The 25,111-nt window shown below is 40.7% G+C and overlaps 2 protein-coding genes across 3 annotated transcripts; both read right to left on the bottom strand.

Moving 5' to 3' along the window:
- Positions 1-598: 598 nt before the first annotated feature.
- On the bottom strand, positions 599-15,982 carry slc17a9b (solute carrier family 17 member 9b). Of its 2 annotated transcripts, XM_088291473.1 has the most exons (14): positions 15,644-15,982; positions 12,408-12,605; positions 12,159-12,298; positions 11,112-11,211; positions 10,909-11,039; positions 10,695-10,791; positions 8,113-8,209; positions 7,607-7,694; positions 7,492-7,526; positions 7,297-7,412; positions 5,671-5,726; positions 5,550-5,579; positions 4,961-5,180; positions 599-3,507 (listed from the first exon to the last, which is right to left on the bottom strand). In XM_088291473.1, the coding sequence occupies exons 1-13, from the start codon at positions 15,775-15,777 to the stop codon at positions 5,002-5,004; spliced, it is 1,401 nt and encodes a 466-aa protein (XP_088147599.1). In that variant the 5' UTR covers positions 15,778-15,982; the 3' UTR covers positions 599-3,507; positions 4,961-5,001. The 2 variants fall into 2 exon arrangements, with proteins under 2 accessions (XP_088147599.1, XP_088147598.1); XM_088291472.1 differs by having other exon boundaries at positions 599-5,180.
- Positions 15,983-19,517: 3,535 nt separating this feature from the next.
- LOC148340620 (glucose-induced degradation protein 8-B homolog) lies at positions 19,518-24,746 on the bottom strand. The gene is made up of 5 exons (XM_088292280.1): positions 24,618-24,746; positions 24,197-24,325; positions 23,920-24,116; positions 22,869-23,066; positions 19,518-20,272 (listed from the first exon to the last, which is right to left on the bottom strand). Exons 1-5 carry the CDS (start codon positions 24,643-24,645, stop codon positions 20,099-20,101), a joined length of 726 nt encoding a protein of 241 aa, XP_088148406.1. The 5' UTR covers positions 24,646-24,746; the 3' UTR covers positions 19,518-20,098.
- Between the last annotated feature and the right edge of the window lie 365 nt (positions 24,747-25,111).

The following is a 25,111-nucleotide window of genomic DNA, read 5'->3' as shown; positions in this document are numbered from 1 at the left end:
GGGCGAGGGGTGGGGGGTGGTCATCATCTATTCCTGCTGCACTCTGCTTCCTTTCTGCTAATTAAATAGTGGGTCGCTCATCACTGTTATGTCTGCTTTTACAGCGCCATTTTCTGTCGGGGAGACCGCCCAAATAAGTGGTGCGCCACCTCATTATGAGCGAGGCTCTTTGATCATCAAGCCCACCAACTTGGAACTTCTTGTTACTTTAGCCGACTCCTCCCTTTTTTTCTCCTTAGCGCACTGGCGATCTGTTTCTATGGCAACCTAGCTGTTTGGTCCCATGAGAAGGAGTGGGCTGGTTTGACAAGCGTCTGGCCATTCACACATGGACAGTGCCAGCGAGCCAGCATGGCACACAGTGTAATGCCATATGGTGCCTCAGCATACAGTACGTCTTGGGGGCCCGGACGGATTTCGGGCTCGGGTGGTCCACGAGTGGAACCAGTACTGATGAGATGATTGATTGTAAGGTCAGGTCAAGTCTGTCATGTTCCCTTGCAGAAAAAAAGCCTCAAGCCTTGCACTCACGTCATAATCGACACTTTACTGCCTCCCAGTGGCATTGCGCAGAAACCACATGAAGAGATGCCTCAAATACTGCAGTCCATTCACGAGTGTTGACAAAATATTTTTATTTATTAAATGTTAAGATGCGCTTTTAAATAACAGCATAAGTTACATTGTATAATACTGCATTTTCGCAGCATCACATAGTTCATTTTATTTTAATATCAAATCTCTCAAGACAGCTCTCTGGAACCACACTAAACAGCAACTTGTGTGAATGTTACAGGATAAGCGACAGAAGCGGAAAAGACAATGCAGCAAATGAATGAAAGTGAAGCCTCTGAGGAATACTAATTGATAAGGTAACAAATGTGTTAAAGACATTCACATTGAGGAACGTCAACATGTTAAAGTGTAGGGCTGGACAATTAATCCACATTTAAATTGTGGTTTCAATTTTGGCTTTTTTGACCTTGAAAATATTCTAGTTGAAGAAAAATAATGTGCAAAATGGCATGGCGCGTTAACATGTTCCCACCGTTGTGAAAGTACCTCAAATTGACCAGTCCCTCATGCTGCAGTACCTAAACGTCCATTAAGCTGCTTAATGACACTTGAGTTGGAGTTTACGCTAAAACTAAACACCCAACCAAAAGAATTACACTCGTTGTATATTTCAATACAAACATGCGTGGTTTTAAAAACATTGCTATTGCTAATGTCAATTTAATATCCAAATCAAACGCGAACAAGAAATTAGCATCGACTTTGGGAGTGATATTCCTTCAAATAATGAATATTCAACCACAAATACTATGAAAACACATACACGTTGGTGTGATAACACAACTTAAAGGAACAACATTCCTCCCAATCTACATTAATAGAGTTGAATCGCAACTTTCTTCTGTGTGTACTGCATTCATGCACAGCAACACACTGCCCCGAAGAGACCAAAACGCGCAAGAACAACTTGTTTTTGCTATTTTAGTATATTCTTATTTGACTTTGATATTTATTTTCCTTGAGTTGAGTTTTCAACTCAAGGGTTTTTCGTATCCTCAAAATTCAAGGATACAGAGACGCAAGGACTTTTTCGTCATACCAGCACACGTTTCTACATGACATGACACAAAATACATTCCCAGAGATCCCAGGTTAACCCCGTAAATCCCCATATTTTGTAAAAATAAGAGAAAATATATATGATAAAAAGATATGGGTACTGCAAAAGGCTTCAATTTCACATATTTACAAGGTCATTTTGTACTTCACCATAAGAATAGTGTTCATGCAGGGATGGACATTAGGCTATGATAACTTTTGAGTAGTTGCGTTTTAGGAAAAGAAAAAAAATACAATGATTTGAAATCAATGAAAAATCATTTTAATTGTGATTTCACTCTGAATCAGAAATAATCATGATTATTATTTTTTTTTTTCGATAATCATCCAGCCCTAGTACATCAGATGTGCACTTTCAGATTGTGTCACATGTCGTCAATTATGTTGATATCTATTGACGTCCTCTAACTATCCTTATCCTGTTTTCTATTGCTGACTCGATACAGAGGCTGTATGTGATAAACACTGCAATGACTGTGATACAAAACAATATAGCCATATTTGGGCCAAGGAAGGACAAGGAATGAGGTGTGCGATTAAAAAAGAAAAAAGCCCATTACCAGATGCATAACAAGGATGTGTCTTTGTATGTAAAGATCAAGCTAATAGACGGAGACACAATGATCACATCACTGTGACTCCTAAGCAGGCACAAAAACATAAATGCATAGATTGGCAAAGTCAAGTAAGCACCTAACTCGATATACAAACTTTCAAATGCTACAAGCAATCATTTACAGATTCACTATGTTCGACAATAGAGTACAAAAAGGTCTTCCCTGTTCTACAAACTAAAGAGCTCCCATTGTCTCGCAACACGGGCAACATTCATCACGTCAGTGTGCAACAAGTTCACAGCAAAGCAAAGAAGGGCAAGAGGGAACATAGAGAAGAGACATCTCTGAAATAACTCAAATATCCACGATGATGACAATTGCAAGTGCGATAGCTGCTTTCACCAAAGTGATACTCTCATCAAGACTAGTAAGGTCTATCGGTTTTTTTCCCGTTTGCAATTGCAACTTAATATATTTATTCTTTGTAAAAATAAATCAAATAGGTCTTAAGCCATAAAAATATAGAGGTACTTTATTCTAAATTAAATGAGGTATTTCTACAGCATGAAACGACATGAAAAAAAAGTACATTTTCAGTAACTTTGGTCTTTCTGATTTCGGAAAGCAAAAAGGTAGGATGCAATCATCAGCTCAAAGCCTCTTCACCTTTCTGGAACAGAACATGTAACCACAGTGATTGGAACAAACTGTGACAGGATATAAGAGCGCTGCCAACAACACCTCACAGAACTCAAGAAGACGCAAAACAAAAGCACTTCACGCGTTTTGTAACTAGAATGCTACTCAAGGAAGAGGTGACATTGCAGGACCAATTTCTTGAAATTGGGAACATTCAAAGTGCAGAACTCCATTGTGTCTAAAATCCAAATCTGGATAAACACAAGGGATGACAATTTTAGACCAATTATTCTTCATTGTCAATAGGAAAATATACCCATTGATTAGCCTGAATTACTTCAAGAAGTATTAACTAAGATTCAAATTCCCAAATATTGAGAATTGTTGCAATCAATTTATGGCCTCATTATCATTCGCGTATAACCTGTTTGCACATTATTATAACATTTCCTAGACTCCAGCATCCTGTGCATGCCTTACCATCAACATTCCTAAATTGTACTGAGAAATGAAGGCTTTTAAAATGTAGAAAATCTCAAAACTGTTTGCAAAAGTGAAGAAACATTTCTGGATGTACACCTTCGGAATCCAGACCAACATCTTTGACGAGATTTCTCTTTGGCCAACGTATCACCCTTGCGTAGTTTCATATTGCTTCAGTAGTTTTTGTCAACTCCTGCAAAAAATATTAAGTACCTTAAAGACGAGTTTGCCCCCCAATTTTCTTTCACTTTTTGTCATATTAGTTAAAACAGTCATAATGACAGCCACATTTTATGACCCCTAATTTGGTATAGGAGCCACAGCACCCAAGGAAAAACAACCAATCAGAGACGGAAGTGACTTACGAGGTGTCAATCATTTATCACACAATCGCAGGCACAAGCATTGTGGCTTCGCAAAAAACAAAACTGAAGTTCAGACCAATGAGTGTAACAGTAACACTCCCTTATTTATAATATAATTATATATGGCATGCGAGTGCATGACAAATGATTTACACATCGTACATAACACGTTTGCATAGTTCAACCCCACTATTCGCATGGGTTAGCGACCAGATTTAAAAAAAATTTAAAAAATAAATTAATAATAATTTTTGAATAACTGGAGATACCCTGCCAGTAAGGGAACAAGAGTATGCAGGATTCAAATCAGAGGCACAAGATGTGGCCGGAGACAGCTGATCGTTAAATCGATCATATTTACCAAGTACTACCAAAGTTACGTCATTATGACTTTTTTAAGCGACATGACAGGAAGTGATTTATTTTTGGAAATCGCAAACTCCCCTTTCTAACTACAAAATTGAGCTACTCTAAAGCCTGGTTCACAGTGCAGAATAATTACCCCAATTTTAGCCCAGATTCTCTCCCCCCCACAATTATTCAAATGGCACCAAAAATTATCTGATTAGATATTCCTGCCGTGTTTGGTGTGTTCAGACTGATCTTGACAGCTTGGAAGGACGTCTTTGTCACGCCAATCTTAAATCGGGGATATGCAACTTGTGTGTGGTGTACCCTGAGGACAAACGAGCACACAGCTTGTTGAATCAGAAAGCAAGGTGACGACGTGGCGAAAACCGTCAAAGTCCGTGCTCGCGCTGTCGCCACCTTCTCTTTTTATGTTGTTTTTTCATTTGGCTAAAAATAAATCAGTAACACCAGAGCATCCTCTTCGTCAATGTTCAATTTCAAGAGGTTTTGCGAGATTTCTCATCTGACCTGGGAATATTCATGAGTAAAACCGGTTTGTGCGTGATGGGTTGAATTTGACTTGTGGCTGCCCACCACACACACGACATTCAAAACAGTGAAAACTGTGATTTTTATTTTTATCTTCATGGGTGGGGTGTCTGCCGGTAATTGTGAACCAGGCTTACCGTAAATTACATTTAACCATGATGTGCTTTTTTGTTAGTCCTGAAAGCCTTCCACAATTACCAGCCTCCCTGTGAACGGTCCCTGACACCACGCAGCTCGTTTTATGATTTAAGATTGTGCATCTGTGAGCAACAATACTTAGACACTGTACTGTGCTTTCTGAGCATGTTGTATGTATATGAGGGCGAAAGAGAGAGACAGACAGATAGAGATACAGACAGATCTCCCGTGCGGACAAAGCACCTCTTTCACGGGACAATCATGACTGGTGTGGGACGAAGTATTCAAATATGGATGTGGTGATGGCGTATCTTGCTCGGGTCGATGTCGAGGCGGCGGGCCTCGGCGAAGGCCGAAAAGATGCAGAGGCCGAGCAGATTGACGGCGGTGATGAGGCTGAACATGGACGCCCATGAGCCTGTGGTCTCGATGAGATACCCCGAGAAATACACCATAAGGACCCCTACACACACACACACACGCACGCACGCACAACAAACGCTCGATTAGGCCAAAGAGATGAAAGGTATGTGATAGCATCTCGTTGCTGCTGGGAAAATGTCACAGTTCATTGCAACTCCCTCACAGGACCAACGTCTGTCATTCTGCATCATCCATTATTCATCTGTCGTAGATGCCATGATGTTGCTTTGTTGATGAAATAAACATGACACACGGGAGGCGACACCGCCGACAGCGTGTGAGCTCAAAGTTATCATTTTGAGTGGTGGATTAATTATTTGACTCAAGGGTGTGTTAAAAGGTGAAAAAAAAAATCATGGAGAAAGATTTATGTTGTTTTCCCCACTGTTGTCAAATAAAAGAAACTCACCTGAGAATGCGCCACATGTGTTCATAACACCTGTCAAAAAAACACACACAGGCTATGTTAAACTTTAATGCAAAATGATCCTCTGGAAAAGGTTTTCATCCAAATATTGTTTTTCGCTTACCGAACAAGGCTCCTGCACAAGACGGAGCAAGATCTTGAACGTTTACAGATACACCACTGTAAAGCAAAAGTGTCATTAGCTCGGATCATTCAATTGATCAGTATCAAAGAAGAGCAACAATAAGTTGTTTTAACGCATCGGAGATGCGTTAAAAATACATAAATAAATAATTAGAAATGTCACGTAAGACCAAACCTGTACTACTAATTTCGGGCAGGGCAGTACGAAATTCATAACTGAACTCAGAATGGCCCCTAAATTCCAATTAAAATCTTGAATTTGAATCTATTTGTTTGCAGCAGCAGCAGCTGCAGCAGAGCAAGTAAAACATGTAGCCGGTATTTGTCAAAGACAACCATTGAACCGTAACTTACAATACAATACAAAATTTCCCTGGAGACAGAATACAAATGAAATGAAAACCGGTTCATACCGTTTCTTCCTATGGAGGAATGTGCCCAATCTAATATGCCACTTGAGGTAGTGACAGTGTGCAGTAATTTTTTTATTTACTTTCAGTTTTGAAACGCTTGCGGTTATACTTTTATTTGGATTCACACTCATAAGAGCCCTCCGAGGAAAAAACATAACTACGATGTGCCCTGTCCATAAAAATGAGTTTGAGTATGTAATACCAAGCGATAAACTAGGGCTAGCTAGTACATGGTCTATGTTTGCTATGGCTGAGTAATTAGAGAAAAATACCATGGTTTACTGTTAAGAAACAGGCTGTGATTCAATGTTGCATGCTCATTTAGTGGGCTTGTGTATAATATTTGAAATCGGACTTCAGCCAAATCTGAATTTACAGCATATATATCGATACTTACTTTAATAAATGCAATATTTGTAAGTAACACTACTAATTACTTTTGGAAAGCTTTGTCATCTTACTTGTACATCCGTGGCCCTCACACCTCCCAAGTTTGGGTGCACACTTGCCTAACAATAAAGGTTAGCGATGACAATCCATTAAGGTTGGACTTTTCGCACCATTTCAATACTAAACGACTGGTAGTCATCATATCTTCCACTCCATTAAACACAATGGTCGATACTACACATGGCATTTAAATGTATTAGCCATGTTGGGCTTCATCTGATTAATTATCATTTAATGAACGCAAGATTAATGAGAAAACCATCTTCAGACTATCAGGGCACATTGAACATCATGAAAAGAAAACTCTTTACTAAAATTCTGCGTCAATGATTTTTTTGTCTCCTTGCAATACTTTTACTTTTATACTTTTAAAACCAATACTGTTATATTTTTAAGTAAAAAGATGGAGTTGATGCTTTGACTTCAATTTTTTTTAATCCCAACAGCTATATTTCTAGCTGAGGAATGAACTTGAATACTTTTAACATTTGTTACGAATACTGGCAGTTATCTCTGAAAATATTTCCATCAATAGCCGCTTGAATGCATTGAGTGAAAGCGATGCAACATTACTTCTTTTGTTTTCAATTAAATAAATTATTGGTTTAGTTTTATGAAAAAGTTTTTTCCATAATATATGCCACAATTTGATTGTGAAATTAACTTGCATCGAGGATCCGGAATTGATCGCCCTTATCATTTTTGACACACAAAACTTTTAGGTGCAAGCAACATGGCAATACCTGTGACTGAAGGTGGTGAGGCCCATAGCAGCCGACACAAACACTACGGCCCAGAAGAATGTGGTATTTCCACACAGAAGCAACGTAAACACGCTGGAGACCCCCATGGAAAAAAACTACAGAGGCAAACGCAAAGAAAAGCTTTTAAGGTTGCACCATGTTTCAAGATGCGGAATGTTTGCACAGTGACCCTACCTGCATCAACTTCCTCACCAAGGCCGTGTCAAAGCCTGTTGGATGACATTTTGACAGCCGCTTAAGTGAAAAGACTATTTGAAAGCAGCAATGCCCGCAAAGTTAGCTTTTTTACCTTGACTTATGAGGTGGTCAGACAGGTAGCCACTAAAGAGCGATGAAGGGATGGCCACCAACCAAGGAATGACATTGAACACCCAACCCTGAATGAGAAATATCAGAATATCAGTTAGCTTCAAAACACATTTGAATTGTTCTATTTAAGTTTGAAAGTTTTTGCTTCTGTGGTACAACTTTCCTCATTACATTTGAACACCATAGGAAAATATGTATGCATACAAAATGTATTGTAGCTTCAGTCATTTTCTTTTGCATTGTTTTGCATATTCTTCCCCACAATAGTAGTCTCGTCTGCTGCCATTACTCTATTGCCTGCTGTCCATGATGAGGAGTGAAGTGTAGCCATGGTAACTAAAGTGCAGCACCATATTATGATGGACAAGGAAAAAAAACCATTGTGTAATCACAATAAGGGTGCACTCCCATTTTTGTATTTTATTTAATCACATAATCACGTTGGGATTGGGGAACAAAAGGTATGGCTTAAATGGATCATCTTACCTTTGCATCAGGGAACGTGTCTTTAAAGAAGGTTGGCAGCCAAGACAACAATGTGAAGAATGTGCTCGCTGTGCAAAGGTGTGCAATGATCACGGCGCTGGTCAGGAAATAAAGCAAAAGAGAGAAACACAAAATCAATGGGCGCGGGCATTGCTAAGAAATGATGTCATTGTATACAAACACAAGGTGCAATGTGTTGCTTTGCTTTTGGGATTTGATTTGTCTGTGCTATGGGTTTCCTCTTCAGGCCAATTCATTCCTGCTACTAAATGTAACCGGCAACAATTACACGAAAGTAAAGCTTTCTAGATTTTTTGCGCTGATTCCAAATCGGCCCTATTTTTTCCCTAGCACTTCAGGTTTTCACCATCATCATCATAGTCAACCTAACTACAACTACTACTAATAATAACGTAGCGTACCCCACCTAGTGCCTGAAGACAGCTGGGCTAGGCTCCAGCACACCTGCGATCCGTGTGAGGATAAGCAGCTTGGATCATGGATGGATGGCTATTTGATAATGCTTACGAATTCAGGGTTAGGTTCAGCAACAGGTGGAAATGTCTCCTGAAATTCTATAGTTATCCATATTGCGCAAGCTTATACAGGTCAAACTTAAAAATGAAAAAAAAAATTTTAATTGCAGAAAAACCTGATGTAGGAAAAAAAGTCACGATGTTTTTTATCAAACCTGCGTCAAAAATAAGTTTAAGGGCACATAGGTAGGTATCTCTGTTAAAGATAAGATGTTGACTAGAGTTATCTGAAGTGTGAATCTTCTGGTACATCATAAAGTAAATCAGACATGAGATAAATTTCTTGAAAGTTGAAAAACAAACCTTACGAAAATATGGCGTTTGAAAACTGTCAACTTGAGTAAAAGTGTCCTGTAAATAGCAAGCAATCCACTGTTCTTTGTTTGACATTTAAAACTACAAAATTTAAAAGTCTGAAGAAGAGTGGTAATCTGCCAAATTTTTATTTGAATTGACATGTCTTTGAATTTAGTAACCAGTGTAATATAATGAAAACATTGGTAGCGTTCAGTAATGGAAAATAATTTGTCGCTCTCGCGCGGCGCTCAACACCAACGCAGCCACTTTGCCGCGCATCTCTTCAAAATCCAAATTACTTGGAGGCTGTGATTAGTTGGCGCACACAGCACTGCACACTCCGTCATCGTTTTGAGGCTGTAGGATATTGACAATGGAGTAACATTAACAAACTGGTTGTCTTTGTGTGTTCTGTTGTAACTTTACTGGAAACCTTAAAAATAACCTATTCAAGTTGACGGACGATCGCATGACTTTTTTTTAAAGACAACACAGAGGCAAGATCCGGGATCATAGAGTTTCCATTCAAACCTATAATAAGTGCAAAATCTCAACTATATGTCATTTTTGAATGGTCCCAATAGACCAACTTAAACCATATTTAGGCTAAGGCGATCATGCCATACCTTAGATGATTATTTTACTCATGTTCGATGATGTTATGGCAGCCGTTCTGTTACATTTTGATTCAAATTCTGACCCCAGACTCTGTGAACTTCATGCTTGCAAACAGTCAGGCATTTTAGATTTAGTCTTAGTCTTTTGGACAAAAATGCTTATTAGTTTTCGGCACATTTAGCCATTCATATTCGTGATAGCTTTAGTCGACGAAAACCCCATAAAAGTTTTAGTCTAGATTTTGTAAATTTAGTTGACGAAAACTCAAAAATGTTTTAATCCGTTCAAAATAGGCAAACACGGTTTGCACCCAATAGCAAAGACTTTCTGATCGACTACTTAGGATTACGCATTAGAAACAGATAAAGTGGTAATAGTGGAATCAATGTTCATTGCTCCAAAATAAGCCGAGAACCAAAACATTTTATTTATTTATGCATTATTTCACTTAAAGCAACATAAATAAACAAAATAAAAAGGTTTTAAAAACATAGACTTGTAGAAGAAAGTACCAGAAGTAAAAACTCTATCAACGTCTTCTTTACTTGTAACAGCTTGCGGTTATCAGAACCAAGTAGCTGTCAGACGAACAACACACTAACAATTTTGTACCGTCTTGTCAACGCAAATTCATGTACGTCACGTCATGTTTTTGTCACCAAACAGCCACGTTTGTCATGATAAAAGGGGCGTTAACGAAATATTTTCATCATCGCCATCGTTGACATAAACAGCACTGCTTGGAAAGCACTTTTGCTTTGGGAATGTGGATTAACATCTCAAACAACATGGTGTTATATGTTTTAAGGCTCAGCATGTTTGTTTTGCACTGTCCCCACCCAGTTTACTGTTACACTCCAATCACAGCTTTATTTTATAATGTTTTTTTTTTTTTTTTATTTGAATGCAAAATACGTGCAAAAATGTGGTGTTACTGAGTAATGTGGTGGTAATTTTTACTCAGAAAATTCACTATAATGCACGATATGAAGCGTAATATAAAATAAAAAAATTAAATTGCCCCTCCCCTGTCGGCGTCCACCCACCCAAGTAGATTTCAAATCTGTGGGAAACACTGGCGGTTGTTCTATTTTAACGCATATTATTTACGCACGATATCAATTTTCTCACCAGACTGCAGGTTGTTTGAAGAGCCGTAACCAATGCCTTTTGGTCAATTTGGACTGTGGGCCACCATTTCCTAAGGACTCCAGACTGATGATTGGCCCTGCAAAAAGTACAAAAGAACACAAGGGTTTGCATATGAGGGGACACTGAACTCATTTATACCGATAAGAAAGGACACCAAACACCACAGACAAGACTACAAAAAAAACTGACTTGCCTTCTCCTCTGAGTAAGTATTTCCACATGCAGTATGCCCACATGACTGCCAGCAGACCCGACACATAGAAGACGCTCTCCCAGCCGTACAGGTCCAACATGAGGGAACCAGCCCCTCCGATCACAAGGGTGCTACAAAAGGTCACACAGGTGCAGCTTTTGCGACGGTCCCCACTACACAACATATTTTACGCACTAACTCACCCCAGGTAGGAGCCGCTGCCCACAGTGCTCATGAGGAAGCCTCGCTCACTTTCCACCACCTTCTGAGAGCACAGGCTTGCCAAAGAAGGGTAATGAACACCTGCAATCAATATTGCACAAATAATCCACCAAATATATTAAAGCAAACGTCTAATCTAGACAAGATGTACAATGTGTTTGTTATTGTAGTTGGCGCTTCCAACTGAGATCACTTAGACCACGACTTTACTGAGGTATGCAAACTCTACCGCAGCATGCAATCTTTTTAATCTCCTTCCTAATATTTTTTTTCTTTTTCCAGGGTCATTTTGTATAAGCGTTTTTCTAAATGCTCCCTTTTACTCAATTCAATTTATCACATCGCACTTTCGCAACAGCCGCAGCTGTACATGAAACATAATATACCAACATAAATAACCAAACAAATACTTCTCCAATCAAAATAAACCATAGCTCCCTTCACATTGGAATACTGGAGATGCAGATATTTATTCCCTTGTTGCACGTTTGGAGCTGTTCGTAGATGAAAGAGTCCCAAGATTGACGTTTCTTTTAACCAGTATGTTGCATCAAAGCATTCATGACATCACTCATGTTGGCTAAAACTGATCTCACCTTGGCTTATCATTATATATTTATTATAATCAGTAGAACTTCGTGACAGTAAAAGTCATTTTTTTAACCATGCTATAAACCGTACTGGATGTCATTAGGTTACACGAATGTAGTATGAAAAGTATGAAAGTCACTGCGAATATAAGTGTACGCTGTAAGGTAGTTCTTCAGGGTTGGTTCAAGGTTGCAAAAACTGTCGCCAACAGTTTTTAACGGTTACATTTTTTCTTGTCACAAAGTAATTTTGAACATGTTCAAAATGATTGATGGCAACAAGAATAGCTGTTTGTGAATATCTATGCAACAATTTGCAACCTTTAACAAACTCTGATTAAAAAACAAATTAATTAAAAAAAAAACATTTGCTACGTGCGCAAAACACAGTAAAGTGAGTGAGTAAAGATGTCATATCGTGCAATCAAGCTAGTTTACCTTGCAAAAGACCCATGAGGAACCGGGACAGCGTCATTGAGAAGATGGGTTGGGAACAAAAATGGGCCAAGATGGGAGTGAAGGCTGTCATAGAGCCCCAGGCAGCAGCAGAGAGCAGGAGGACTTTTTCTCCTCCCACCCTGTGAGCACACAGTTAAGTACCGCATCAGCATCAACCTGTGACTGTGACTTTGTTGGCTGATGTTTCACTTGAATAGGATTCATATGTCAACAAACTATGACACCCACCGGTCACTGACATAGCCTCCAAACACTTGTGTGATGCAGTAACCCCAGAAGAAGCTGCCCAGAACCATGCCAGACTCTCTCTTGCTCCAGTTGAACTTCTCGGCCATGCTAACCGCACAGATGGGCATCGCCACCCGGGCACAGTAGAGGAGGCACGTACCAAGAAAGAGCACCACTGTCCATACCCTTGCCACTGGCCTGCACAATTTAAAAACAACATATCACATCATGCTCTGTGTGCGCGCGAGTGCATACGTGCGTGTGCGTGCATGCGTGTGTGTGTTTTCGAGGTGATCACATGAGCTCAAGTTTGATTTCAATAAATCCAAACTAGCATGCCCTCCGAACAAGGATGAGACTTTACTGATGATTTTGTGGTTTATTTTTTGAGCAACATTTATTCATAACCGGGTAACCTTGGAACCAAATCACCATAAGAGCTGAAACACGTGTCAAAACAGACGCAAACGATTAGCTTACATATTTCACATTCAACAACACAACACATTTTTGGGGGGGGGCAGAGAAAGGAATGTCAGTTTTTTTGAGGCTATATATGAAACACTTGGCCGTACTTTTTGTTAAGTTACCTTACATGTTAACTGTTGTACTAAACAGGAAAATTGCATTCAAAATAAAAGCACATAGCTTAGACCGGAAGTAGTATTCAACAATGCAAACTTCAAATGGAAATACAATCTAATAAATAAAATCACTGCTGCTTTTCCAAAAATATGAATATGGTTAGTGACACAAACTATTGTGCAGAACGCTTTTTGACTTTCAGGTTTAAGTGGACAAGAATAGTAATGTACATTTGCACATTGGTGGCTGACAAAACAAGCAATATTACGTCACTTGCCCCCCCGCTCTGAGGTAGGCGCTGAGACCGGAAAAAAATAAGTCGGGCTCCTAAAAAGGGCGTGCCTGTTTGTCACAAAAAGAAAAAAAAATCACTACAGAGTCTTTTAGGGGGGTATTTTAGTACTGATTTCATTTTTACATGCAAACCTATTCTATATGCGCTAATGTTAAGCTCATCTAAGTGTCTCTTTAAGTCGTCCAAGTCAAACCTGTCGACTTCCCTCGAAACTGCACTGTAATATTGTTTTTTGGTCCATTAACAAGATCAACCTTTTTGTTTTCATTGTGTGTTGATGCGATTAATATGCTATGTGAACCAATTTGAGTCACCATGTTGCCAAAATGTGTTACACAAATAAACTTGCCCTGCATCCTGTAAAATATATGCCTTGGCTCAACAAGGTTGGGAAACCATGTAAAAGGTGAGCCCTGGGAAATAATACAATTTGACTTCATTGATCTTTTTGTGTACGTATTTAGTCGTGAGAAAATTGAGACAAGATCCTCAATATTCCGTGTGAAGGCCAGACTTTTGGTGACATCTTTGTTTGATTTTGTTCCATGAGAATTTTTTTAATGTAAAAAAAATAAAAAATACAAGAAATACATTAACGGGACACTTCACTGACGTTAACAGTAGCACTTATATAACAGGATCACATGTAAAAAATATACCCCCTCTGTAGTGATTCAAGTTTTTTTTGTGATGAGATTTATGACAAATTGGCACGCCGCTTTTAAGAGAGCGGCTTGTTATTTTTTTCCGGTTTCAGCGTCTACGTCACAGCAGGGACGCAAGCGAGGTAATTTTGGACGAATTGACAATTCTGTTGTCTAAAACCAAAATGCTAATGTACATTACTACTCTTGTCCCCTGCAACCTGTGAATGTATAAAAGTGTTCCGCACAATGCTTTGGATTTATTAACATCAAACGTGAGCTCATGTGATCACCTCGACAAAACCAAAAACACCGTGCTGATCTCTTCTTCACTTACTCAGGCTGAAGCGGACAAGAGCAAGAACGAGCACACAAAGCCCGACTGGTTATATTTGGGACAATAGTAACACAGATCGTTTGTTAAGTGTGAGATGGCAACCAGCCATCGATGCCTACACCCCCCCACCCCCCACGGATAACAAAAGTACATTCCGTGACATTGTTTAAATTAACAGCACTGCTCAGGGCCGCAATTAGCTTTGGGCCGCTACAGAGCTGACGTTAGCTCACCAAAATTAGTTTCTTACTGACGACTTGGTGCCGGGGATGCCTGGCTGTTGCCACTCATGCTCGTTCGCGAACACCACAGCTGGCAGCCGATTCAATGACCTGTCAGCATTGCGGCACAAGTCGGAAAAAAATCCTCATCGATGAACCCCGGAGGTGGTCTTCATGAACGACGCGCGTTGCGGGGCCGCTTAGGGACCGTCAATGTCAAATGACCGTAAGCGAACAAAAAGTTATAGCGAGGAGGCCGACTCCACAGCCGAGTGTAACATTGGAAAGTAACATTGAGCGGTGTATGCGAAGCCCGGACCTGTCACATTCCAAAGAATAAAACCGCGCGTTGTAATTAGATAGCCTACAGTCGAAAAAAATCCTCATCCAAATAAATGTGCATGTCAACTCATTCCCACTTCAGTCTCTGTAAATATCCCGACTGGTGATTTTATGCCGGGCATCCTCACCAAGATCAACAAAGAAGCAGTGTGCCCTCCTCCCAGCCTCATCTATGTACCTTTGCTCACTTCCGAAGTTCCTCATTCTGATATAAATCGGCCACGGAGAGGTTAACCCTTTTGATATGTTTAAGTGGTCATAGGTAGGGATGTCCACGTTAATTGGGGTGCCAACCGATCACCATTTTTTGACGTTATAAGCAATGAAAGTACAATGATTTCCAATGGAGATTTTGTAATCGTTCCCTTTCGTGACTCTTGTAGGACCATGGGGAGAGCAAAGGGGTGCGTGGCCATATTCCTCATTAAAAATAGGCGTTTATCAAGTCGTCACTTATTTCCTAACTTCTTCAAAATGAATGGATAAAAAAGAAAATTTCTCATTTCAGTTTCCTGATCAAAAACTATCTTGGTTCTTGGGCTCCTTTAAAGTTGGAAAACAATTTTAAACAATGTCATCACAACAATCATGTTCTGTTGCATTCGTTTTCACATACAGAGGCACATCGGGGAAGCAAACGCTTCCTTCCAACTCAACCAGAGTTCGACGCAAACATTTAACAGCTCAACGCCCAAGTGCTACAGCGTGCCATTTAATTACAAGTAGAACAGTTTTTTTAACTTTAAAATTAACATTGGGAACTAGCTTGATGGGTAGCTCGTCACAGCAAACAATCAATCGTGAAACATTACCTTGACCAGTTATTGTTGTGTTCGGCCCACTTCTTGTGACATCCAGGGACTCCAGTCTTGTCGGCCGGATGGTTCTCCTTGTGGCTGAGCAAATCTGGACTAAGGTTCTTGCCATGTTTGTGAATCACTGCCATTCAACGCGCTTTCTGTGTTAGCGGCAGCCTCGATCGTCGGCTTCAATTTCTTCCCGACAGTAGAAACAGGAAGACACGACGGACTTTCGGCGTACGGATACACATATCTCGCCGTGAAAAAAAGCTTCAAGAACCGCCGACCGGAAACTGAGCAGAGGAGTCTGTTTTTCCTGATGCCCTACAGAGGAGAAATCCACGTGTCAGTTTTTACCTCTGCACGTCTTTGTATGGTCGGTAGAGGGCGCTGAACCAGAAAGTGAATGCTAAGGGAAACTGAAGCCACCGGTGGCCATCTTACATTGCCAAGGTCTAAACCACAGGTATTCAATTAAAAGTCACAGAGGTCCACGACTAAAATATCTTCCAATTAAAAGGTCCGAACCAAAGTCCAACTTCCCTTAATGTCTAGCCTATGTTCACATTTTTATATAGTTTCAATATTTAGTCATTTTCAACAGAGCACACTTAAATACTAAATATTTAGTAATGTTCCAATTAAACACCTTTGCCAGTCAAACAAATATTAGGCGTTTATTTCACATTCAAGAAAATGTGGCTCCAGGAACTTAAGTTTGCCACTTCCAGAAAAAAACTGTAAAATATCTCCTACAGAAATATATCAAGTGCTAAGCATTGAGTTAACGTCTTATCAGCCTAAAAAAAAACGGAAAGCCTAATTATCCAAGTGAAACAGGTCAACATGTCCAGTACACAATCAATAAAAATGGCTGTACTCATGAAAGACTAATTCAAAATGAGCTTTGACACCACCTTTTCTTTTGAATATTATTTTAACTTCTCTTAATGAGAAAAATGTGTTTGTGTTTCTGTTCTGAAACTCATAAACTGTGCAGCAGCAGCAAGAGCAGAAGTAATGACAGCAAATTTCATTCACTTTGCAAAACATCTTGTCGGAGGGTGGCCCCGGAGTTCGTGCCGCTGGAGGAAGGTCAAAGGGCGGTCGTGGGTTTTGCGCCGGCGGAGCTAGGTCGGTGGGACGACCGCAGAGCTTGTGCCACTAGAACAGTGTCTGAGATCGGTCACAAGGCTTGCACCAGCGTAATAGAGTCTGAGGACAGCCGCTTGGCTTGAGCCGCCAGAGCAGAGTCAGAGGGCAGGCGCAGGGCTTACCCAGCCGGAGCATGGTTGGATTCGGGTGGAGTCGAGGAGATGGGACGGAGGCTTACTGCTGCCGAGGTGCTGCTCAGGGCCCTGCCTCATCAGAATGCCATCATAGAGGTTGGGAAATACGAGAGACACGAGCGGCCCTGAGTGAAGGTTCCGAGGAAGGTACACTAGAAGAAACGGGGTGAACAGGATTACGTGAAGAATTACACAGTGAACGAGGTGACGGGTATAGGTTCGGATCGACACGACTAGAAGGCACAGGTGAGAGAGACGTGGAGGAAGACAGAGCTGAAGGGTGTGGGGGTGGTCGGCAGGCTGAAGGCGGCCCATTGAGGAGGAGCGACACAAGGGGTTCCAGGTGAAAAGCCAAAGCAGCAGGCAGTGAGACGATTACTCCTCGATTGGAGGTCGAGGGTTGGTTAGGATCAGGTGGTGACATCTGCGGCTCGACGGATTCTGTCTCAGGTGCTGGGTCCTTGATTGGTAAGTACGTACTGTCACGTGAGGAGCGGGTTTGGACCCAGAAGCAGACATGGCACGGAATTTGAAAAGTCTTCATATACAAAAATTTAAGTAAAAACAAAGCATGGCTGGATTCAGAAGACATGAAAGATAGCTGACATCCTCACTCAAAGAAAGCTTGACGTACTGACCATGTGTCACTGAATAACTTGAGCATAAATACTCTAAAGCAGGGGTCTTCAATCCTGTTCCTCGAGGGCCGGTGTTCTGCCCGTTTTCCACCTCTCCCTGGTGCAACACACCTGAGCGATTGTTATCTAGCTTCTGCAGACCTTGCTGATTATTTGATCATTTGAATCAGCTGTGTTGCAGCAGGGGGAGATGGAAAACCTGCAGGACACCGGCCCTCGAGGAACAAGATTGAGGACCCGTGCTCTAAAGCATTAGGCCTATATGCCATAACAAAGGAACAAAGCATAAAAGGACCCCAGCAACTGCATAGATGCGTCAAGGTCCAACAAGTTCAGAATCAGAATCAGAATCAGAAATCCCTTTATTGTCATTGTACTCAAGTGTGCAACGAGATTAGAGTTACATACATACATAAAGTTACAATATAAGCTCCAGCATGACCGTGACCCTTGTGAGAAAAAGTGGCTTAGATGATGGATGGATGGATGTAGTTATTAGGCAACGTTCCAACAAAATCATCCGGCAGTGGCCAACCTCTACTTGCCGTTTTTTCACTGTTTGCTGTGTAAATTACATTACACAAGTGTAAGCATTTACTCTACAACGCAACTATTACATTTTTTAATTTTCAGCCACCATTCAAAAGATCTCATCCAGCCCTGGCGCACTGCCACCAAGGAGCTTTTTGATCATCTCTGTGACTTTAACCCCAGAGACAGGAGAGCCCACTACAGAGTCCCCAGGCTCTGCTTCTAGTAAGGAAGGCTTTTAAGTGGAATTGAGGATGTCTTTGAAGTACTTATTCTCAACACAAAACGATCCGAGTTGAGATCAGCAACGCCCCATTTCCACTATACATAGAATTTCGTCTAAGCAATCCGGAAGTTGGTTTCCATGGCCGCCAAATCCACATTCTGCTTGGCCAGACAGCACTTGTCATCTACCTCCGTAGTCCCACATGCCGAAAAGATTGTAAGAGAGAAGAGACCATGTGACTTAAGACTAGCCAGTATTCATTTTGAAGGTGGAATGGTTTGAGAAGGCGTGAATAAGTTTACAAATAAAACTTACTCCTTTTATTTTCAATCTACTAGGTGAGCGTATTTTTCGAACAGGGTTTGGCATATTGACATTACATTTTGAGTATAATAAAAGAACTGAATTTGTGGAGTGTTAGGATAGACTGGAAGAGTGCATGCCATTGACATCTGAAAGTGGGCCTCATACTATAGAGCTACTTTTTTTACGCACTAAACGACAAGTCATCACGAAACTCACGGGTTGGTCGGAGAACAAACAGATTATTCACAAAGTTAAAACGTTTTCATTCCCTCTGCAAGTGACCTTATGCCACTTCCAGAGATATACAAACCACAGAATATTTGCGGTATTATCATTCTGCATCCCAAGATAAAAACTTTCAACTCGAAGACATTGTTGTATCCACATTCGTTAAGAACTCTTGCATTTGAATGAACGTTCGTCTCAACATTTACTCAATGGGGTCATAATTAACGACTAAAAATCACAGCTGAACGCTACCTTAATCTTTTTTCGGATCAGGAAACCCATGCATTTTCCCGCCTTTTCACCAATCGTCGTAAAGCAACTTTGATCCATTACCGCATACATTTTGTGTTTAAATTTGTCAAAAATAAATCGCAATATTGCAATTAGCTAGAACCCCAAAGCAAATCTTCTTTCAACAAAACAAAACAGCAAAAGGTTTGCCCTACTCACCGGCACTCACACATCTGGTCTCGTTCTTGTTCTGTGAACTGTATATGCTTTTTGCGACACTACACTTGTTTGGTGGTTTGCCATGATATCCTTCCAATACAAAATACTATGTGCCTTGGCTCAGTCATTGTCGAAAACCGACGTCAGTCCCTGAATTACACCTTATCACAAATGAGTAAACGCATCCCTCTTTCATTGAACACACCAAGCTTTAGTAAAATTGTAAAACTTGCTTTTATTGCAAAATAAAACAACAATGAATGGAAGCACAGCAGGTATAGTAAAAGAGCAGCTTATTTCACTCATGAACATAATAGCATCCGTGTGTCTTTGTGTCTGCAGGTGCCTTAACCTTTCCAGCCATTAAGAGGAAAGTTCTAGTAAACCAAGCATTTAGAAGCATCCCAAGTGTCTTATTGTGTTGTCTGGTTGCTGATATGTGACGCTTTTGTTGAGGACATGCACACACAGCCAAACATTTTCACTGGAAGCATACCTTAATGGTCACGCGCAGACTGACAGCCTAATTTAGGCTTTATTCACTTTCCAATACCAACTTTCCCTGCCAATAGACAGAAAAAAAACTAGTGTACATGTATATATTGAAAAACGAAAGACGGTCTTCATTCAGTATATATAAATGATAACATCAAGTAAAATAACATTTTCCATTGAGTTTAGAGGTCATTTTAAAATTATATCAATCCAGTTCAAAGTAATAAAAGTTTGGGGGACAAAAGTGATTTCATTTTCATGGGGTACAAATAGATAGCGGAAACTAGTCCATATCATGCTCTCATTATTTTGGCTCCTCGATGGTCCCCTTGCTGAGGTCTGTCATTTTGGGATACTTGACTTTCTTTTGATCAAGTTCGTTTTGAGCCCACAGCAGCAGCTTCAGGAGTTTGGCCAACTTGGGTGTTGACTCCCGATTTTCATAGTCAAGCACAGATTGATTCACTTCACTCCACACCTGAAAGAGAAACACATATATAATGAACAATTGGACAATGCTCTTCCTTCCTGAGCAGTCAGGTGAGCCATTATGCTGTGCCGGCCCACCAAAATGGTTCCCAACCTTCTGAATACTTGATACACAACAAATGTAACTTTAAAACTGCAAAATGAAGAGAGACTACCAAGCTGTGTTTGTTGGGTGGCTGAGCGAGCTCCGCTTACAGCTTCTGAACACAGACATTTTCTATCCGCTTATCTGGCTCGTCCCTGACTAAATGAAAGGCACATTTCAATAACATTATGAGTTTTCGAACAGATGTTGAAATGTGCCGTTCGTTTACTAACGTGGACTGTCCAGGTACAACAAGCAAAGATGTTGGGTCATGGCATCCAATCAGCTCACGGGATGAATCCACTCCTGCACCAATCCACGATCTTGCGCCGGGAACCAATCACCCGCCATGTATGAGTACCCGTGGGTATGTACAAAGCTTCCAAGTCAACTCATCTATTGGAAACGTGTATTTCCGCAATATGGCTGCCAAAATGGCTGTATTTTCTATTTATTTATTTTTTTTTAATGGGGAAGAATATTTGGGAAAAACACTGGAGCCGCAAAACATGACGCGCAAAGTGGCAACGGAACAATGTATTGCGTTATATATTCTGTTTGGCCAGACCCAGTTGGCATACTAGCCTGGCATCAGTGTCGATGATGCCATCATCTACCTGCTCCGCACTTCACTCTCCCACCTGGAGAAGGCGGGGAGCACTGTGAGGATCATGTTCTTTGATTTCTCCAGTGCTTTCAACACCATCCAGCCTACCCAATTGGGAGACAAGCTGGAGTGGCCCACCACCTCATCACATGGATCCACGACTACCTCACAAACCGGCCACAGTACGTGAGAACACAGGACTGTGTGTCTGACGTGCTCCTCTGCAGCACGGGAGCGCCGCACGGAACTGTTCTGGCTCCCTCCCTGTTCACCCTCTACACCTCGGACTACAAATACAATTCCTCCACCTGTCACCTGCAGAAGTTCTCTGATGACTCCGCGATTGTCGACCTCATCACTGACAGAGACTATCAGGAGTACAGAGGGGTTACTCAGGGTTTTGTGGACGAAGACGATCGGGAGTACAGAGGGGTTACTCAGGGTTTTGTAGACTGGTGTCAGCAGAACCGCCTCCAAAATCAACACTGGGAAATCCAAAGAGTTGGTGGTGGATTTCTGCAAGCGTCGGCACTCTCCACCTGCACCAGTGAAAATCCACGGAACAGACGTTGAGAGGGTCTGAACTTACAAGTACCTGGGTGTTCATCTGAACAATAAACTGGACTGGAGTGCTCTCTACAGGAAGGGTCAGAGCAGAGTCTTCCTACTCAGGAGGCTGAGGTCCTTTGGCGTTCGGGGGACACTCCTCAGGAACTTCTATGACTCTGTGGTTTCACCAGTCATTTTCTATGGAGTGGACTCCTGGGCAGGAGGCATCTCGGGCCGGGACAAAAAGAGACTGGAGAAATTAGTGAGGAGGGCCAGCTCTGTCCTGGGCTGCTGCCTGGACTCTGTGGACTCAGTGGGGGGCAGGAGGATGACGGCAAAACTGTCATCAATGCTGGGCAACCCAGCCCACCCACTCAATGACACTCTTAGAACACTCCTCAGCTCCTTCAGTGATAGACTGTTACACCCTCGCTGTACGAAAGAGAGATTTCGTCGCTCCTTCCTGCCGGCTGCTGTCAGACTTTTTAACAAGAACATTAGGTCAGGCCTACAAACAGGTGGGCATTCGTGAAATTGTGCAGTCCTAGAATGCAATACACACTACTACTGTGCTTTATCCAATGCTGTACTTAAATATTGACCAATGCTGTATTTCGTTTACCATTACAGTATTCTTATCATTACAGTACTTTTATCACTGCAGTATTTTCTATCATTGCAGTACTTTCACTATTACAGTACTTTTATCATTGCAGTATATTCTATCATTGCAGTACTTTTACCACTACAGTACTTTTATCATTCCAGTATTTTCTATTATTGCAGTACTTCTACTATTACAAGACTTTTCTCATTGCAGTATTTTTGATCATTGCAGTACTTTTACCATTACAGTACTTTTGTCATTGCAGTATTTTCTATCATTGCAGTACTTTGACTATTACAGTACTTTTATCATTGAAGTATTTTCTATCATTGCAGTATTTTTCCATCATTTCAGTACTCTTTGCATTACAGTACTTTCATCATTGCAGTATTTTCTATCATTCAATATATTTTTTTTTTTATCATTGCAGCGTTTTTATTTATTTCCCCTCTGTACCATGGACAGACATTAGGAGTGTTTCCTTACACTTGTATATGTTGTGGGATGTAAGTGTGTATATGCATGGCGATCTGTGTATACACGTATATACCGTGTATGTTTGCATGCTTTTTATGAATGTCTGCTGCTAATGTTATACATTAACGGCTACATTACACCACCGCCTCAGGGTGATCTATATCTCTGCTGCTGTAACACTGCAAATTTCCCCATTGTGGGACCATTAAAGGTAATCTTTATCTTTATGATGGGCATATGCTTTTATATTTGAACATTACCTTTTGTCTCTGCATCATATTGAGTAGATCTCCAAAAGGTGACTCCTCGGGGTTATCAAACGCCAGCAAGGCCAGCGTCCTCTCCATCTCAGTCAGACATTCTCGGCTTTCCTCGCCCTGCTCTGCTAACTGTGACTGGGCAAATTCAAGGGCAGCTTCCGTCTCCCTCAAGCGAATGAGTTCAATAAGATGCTGCTGCTGCAAACACGAACACAAACAGATGCAAACCCGAGTCAAAACAGCAAATGGGAGTGATTGGAGGCTTTTTAATTTTTTTTCCCTTATAGTTTTTGTTTTGTTTGCTTAAGTATGTTCTCTTATACTTTCCATGTTCAAGGGGAGTTGTACTGTGTGTCTTACATTTATCTCTTTATAGATTTGTATGGCTGTGTCATTTCTAATAAAAAAACGAATAAACAAAGTTTGGGAAAAAAAACCAAAAAAAAACAGCAAGGGGGAAAATATCTGCTGAATGAGAGGAATTTTCTTCATGCAATTTTGCAAAAAGAAGAATGTTAGGCTTATTGAAGATGTCTCCAACGCATCACTCACCAAAGAATAAAAGAAGAAAGTAACAAAAACAATAGCAAAACATTTGATTCAACACTTAAGTAAAACCAATTAAAATTGTCATTCAGTCAAAAATCACAAGTCTACCACATTCTGTCAAAATTCAATGATTATCCATCAACTTGTTAATCAAACATTTGCATTGTGCTGTTTGTCATTAGACTGGGTCGGGACGACACGTTCAGACAACCTATGTTTGCATACGCTTGTTGATGAATATTATTTGAATTTAATACAGGAATCTGTTTTTTATTCACTTTTTTTTAATTCTGGCAATGCATATTCAGGTGTACTGGGATACAAATGTAATCAATCTGGTTGACACTTGTACTTGTTTGTCAGAGCGCCGAGGGCCTTTTAAGAACCTAATTTTAACATCCCGGTGTCTTTTCCGGGGTAAGAGGAATGACTGACACAATATAAGGTTGACCCATATCATGTCATGGAATACTATCTATAAATAATGGATGGATGAAATTACCTGCAAGTGAAAGTAAAGGTAGCGATTGGTATCCAGCAGTTCCGGATGCAGACTGTTGATCAGCGCAATGGCATCCTGGATCTGCCCCTTCAGAATCATTTCTCTAATCTTTATTCTCTCATCAAGCGATTCCAAGTCCACACTTGGCTCAATCCCAGACTCCATTCTGAATTTCTCTGCCGCCTCTTTGAAGCCCTCTGTTGCGCAAAAACAGAGGTCACATTCACTGCTTTTGTTTTCTGCTCTCGGGTCAAGAAAATTCCAAGTAGTACCGCACCTGTCACCAAATAGTTCATAATAAGTCTGTTCATATCAGCTCTCTGAATGTGGACATTGTTGAGTTTATCCAGCCATTCGTCCCTCGTTATGTCGTCTGGTTTCTCTGCATAGCTCATGATGATAAATCCTTACAAAAAAGAGGGAATACAAGTGTCCCGAATAACAGTCTGGAGCAAAACGTGATTATTCAAATGATGAGATCGTCGTTTTACAGTAACATAACACCGGAAATAGACAGTCAGGCCTCTGATAAAAACATAACAATGAAGCCTGACTACGGCATAGCACCCAATACAAATTAACACAAACTCCGCTTGGTGGGTTGAAATAATCCGCAACTCTTTGGAAGGGGTATGCATTTATAATCTAGACCAATAATGATTAATTCCCAATTAAAACTACATTGACAAATACAATACCTTCAAACGAGGCGCTTCTCCTCAGCATTAGCAACTCGCCACTAGCTCTCAGCGACGGAAACTCATTCTTCTTCGCCCTCTGCCGGAGTTGTTTAATAGGGCCCTAGGGCCTCGATATGACTCTGCTGCCTCTTAGCGGTGCATTTTGGTTACTGCGTCAGAACCAACTCAATCTGACTGACGATCAGTCGACACGGTTTACCTGATAAGGCAAGCGTACTCACGCTCTAGAATTGAAGTGGAAGTTTATGTACTTGTATATAAAAACATGACAAAAAGATTGGTTAAAGTATAAGTACACATTCTATTCTTTTGCTTAAATAATGATACTCCTAACGTAAGTGCAAACTAATAAAAGTACCATTTATTTATCATTCTCAATTACATGAATTCAACGTTTTTTTATTATTTAATTTGCAAAATGGCGAAGCGAGTTTAGTTTAAACCTCATATCAACCTCCACTCCCCACCATCAACACAAGTCACGATGAGAA

The sequence above is a fragment of the Idiotropiscis lumnitzeri genome, chromosome 3 (genome assembly GCF_059441095.1).
Source record: "Idiotropiscis lumnitzeri isolate Australia: NSW breed Sydney's pygmy pipehorse chromosome 3, RoL_Ilum_1.0, whole genome shotgun sequence".
NCBI classification, from domain to species: domain Eukaryota; kingdom Metazoa; phylum Chordata; class Actinopteri; order Syngnathiformes; family Syngnathidae; genus Idiotropiscis; species Idiotropiscis lumnitzeri.
The sequence above is the reverse complement of the archived record's forward strand: the minus strand, read 5'-3'. Positions and strand labels throughout refer to the sequence as shown.

Excerpts from the sequence above, each read along its gene's own strand:
- slc17a9b (XM_088291472.1), bottom strand. The coding sequence starts at position 15,777 with ATGGCAGTGATTCACAAACATGGCAAGAACCTTAGTCCAGATTTGCTC. Across the intron at positions 11,040-11,111 it reads GGCAGCGGCTCCTACCTGGG|CACCCTTGTGATCGGAGGGG; the intron begins GTGAGTTAGTGC and ends GACCTTTTGTAG. Across the intron at positions 5,580-5,670 it reads TTGTGCAGGAGCCTTGTTCG|GTGTTATGAACACATGTGGC; the intron begins GTAAGCGAAAAA and ends TTTTTTTGACAG.
- LOC148340620 (XM_088292280.1), bottom strand. The coding sequence starts at position 24,645 with ATGCTGAGGAGAAGCGCCTCGTTTGAAG. Across the intron at positions 24,326-24,617 it reads GAGAAGCGCCTCGTTTGAAG|GATTTATCATCATGAGCTAT; the intron begins GTATTGTATTTG and ends CTTTTTTGTAAG. Across the intron at positions 23,067-23,919 it reads ACCTTTACTTTCACTTGCAG|CAGCAGCATCTTATTGAACT; the intron begins GTAATTTCATCC and ends TCGTGTTTGCAG.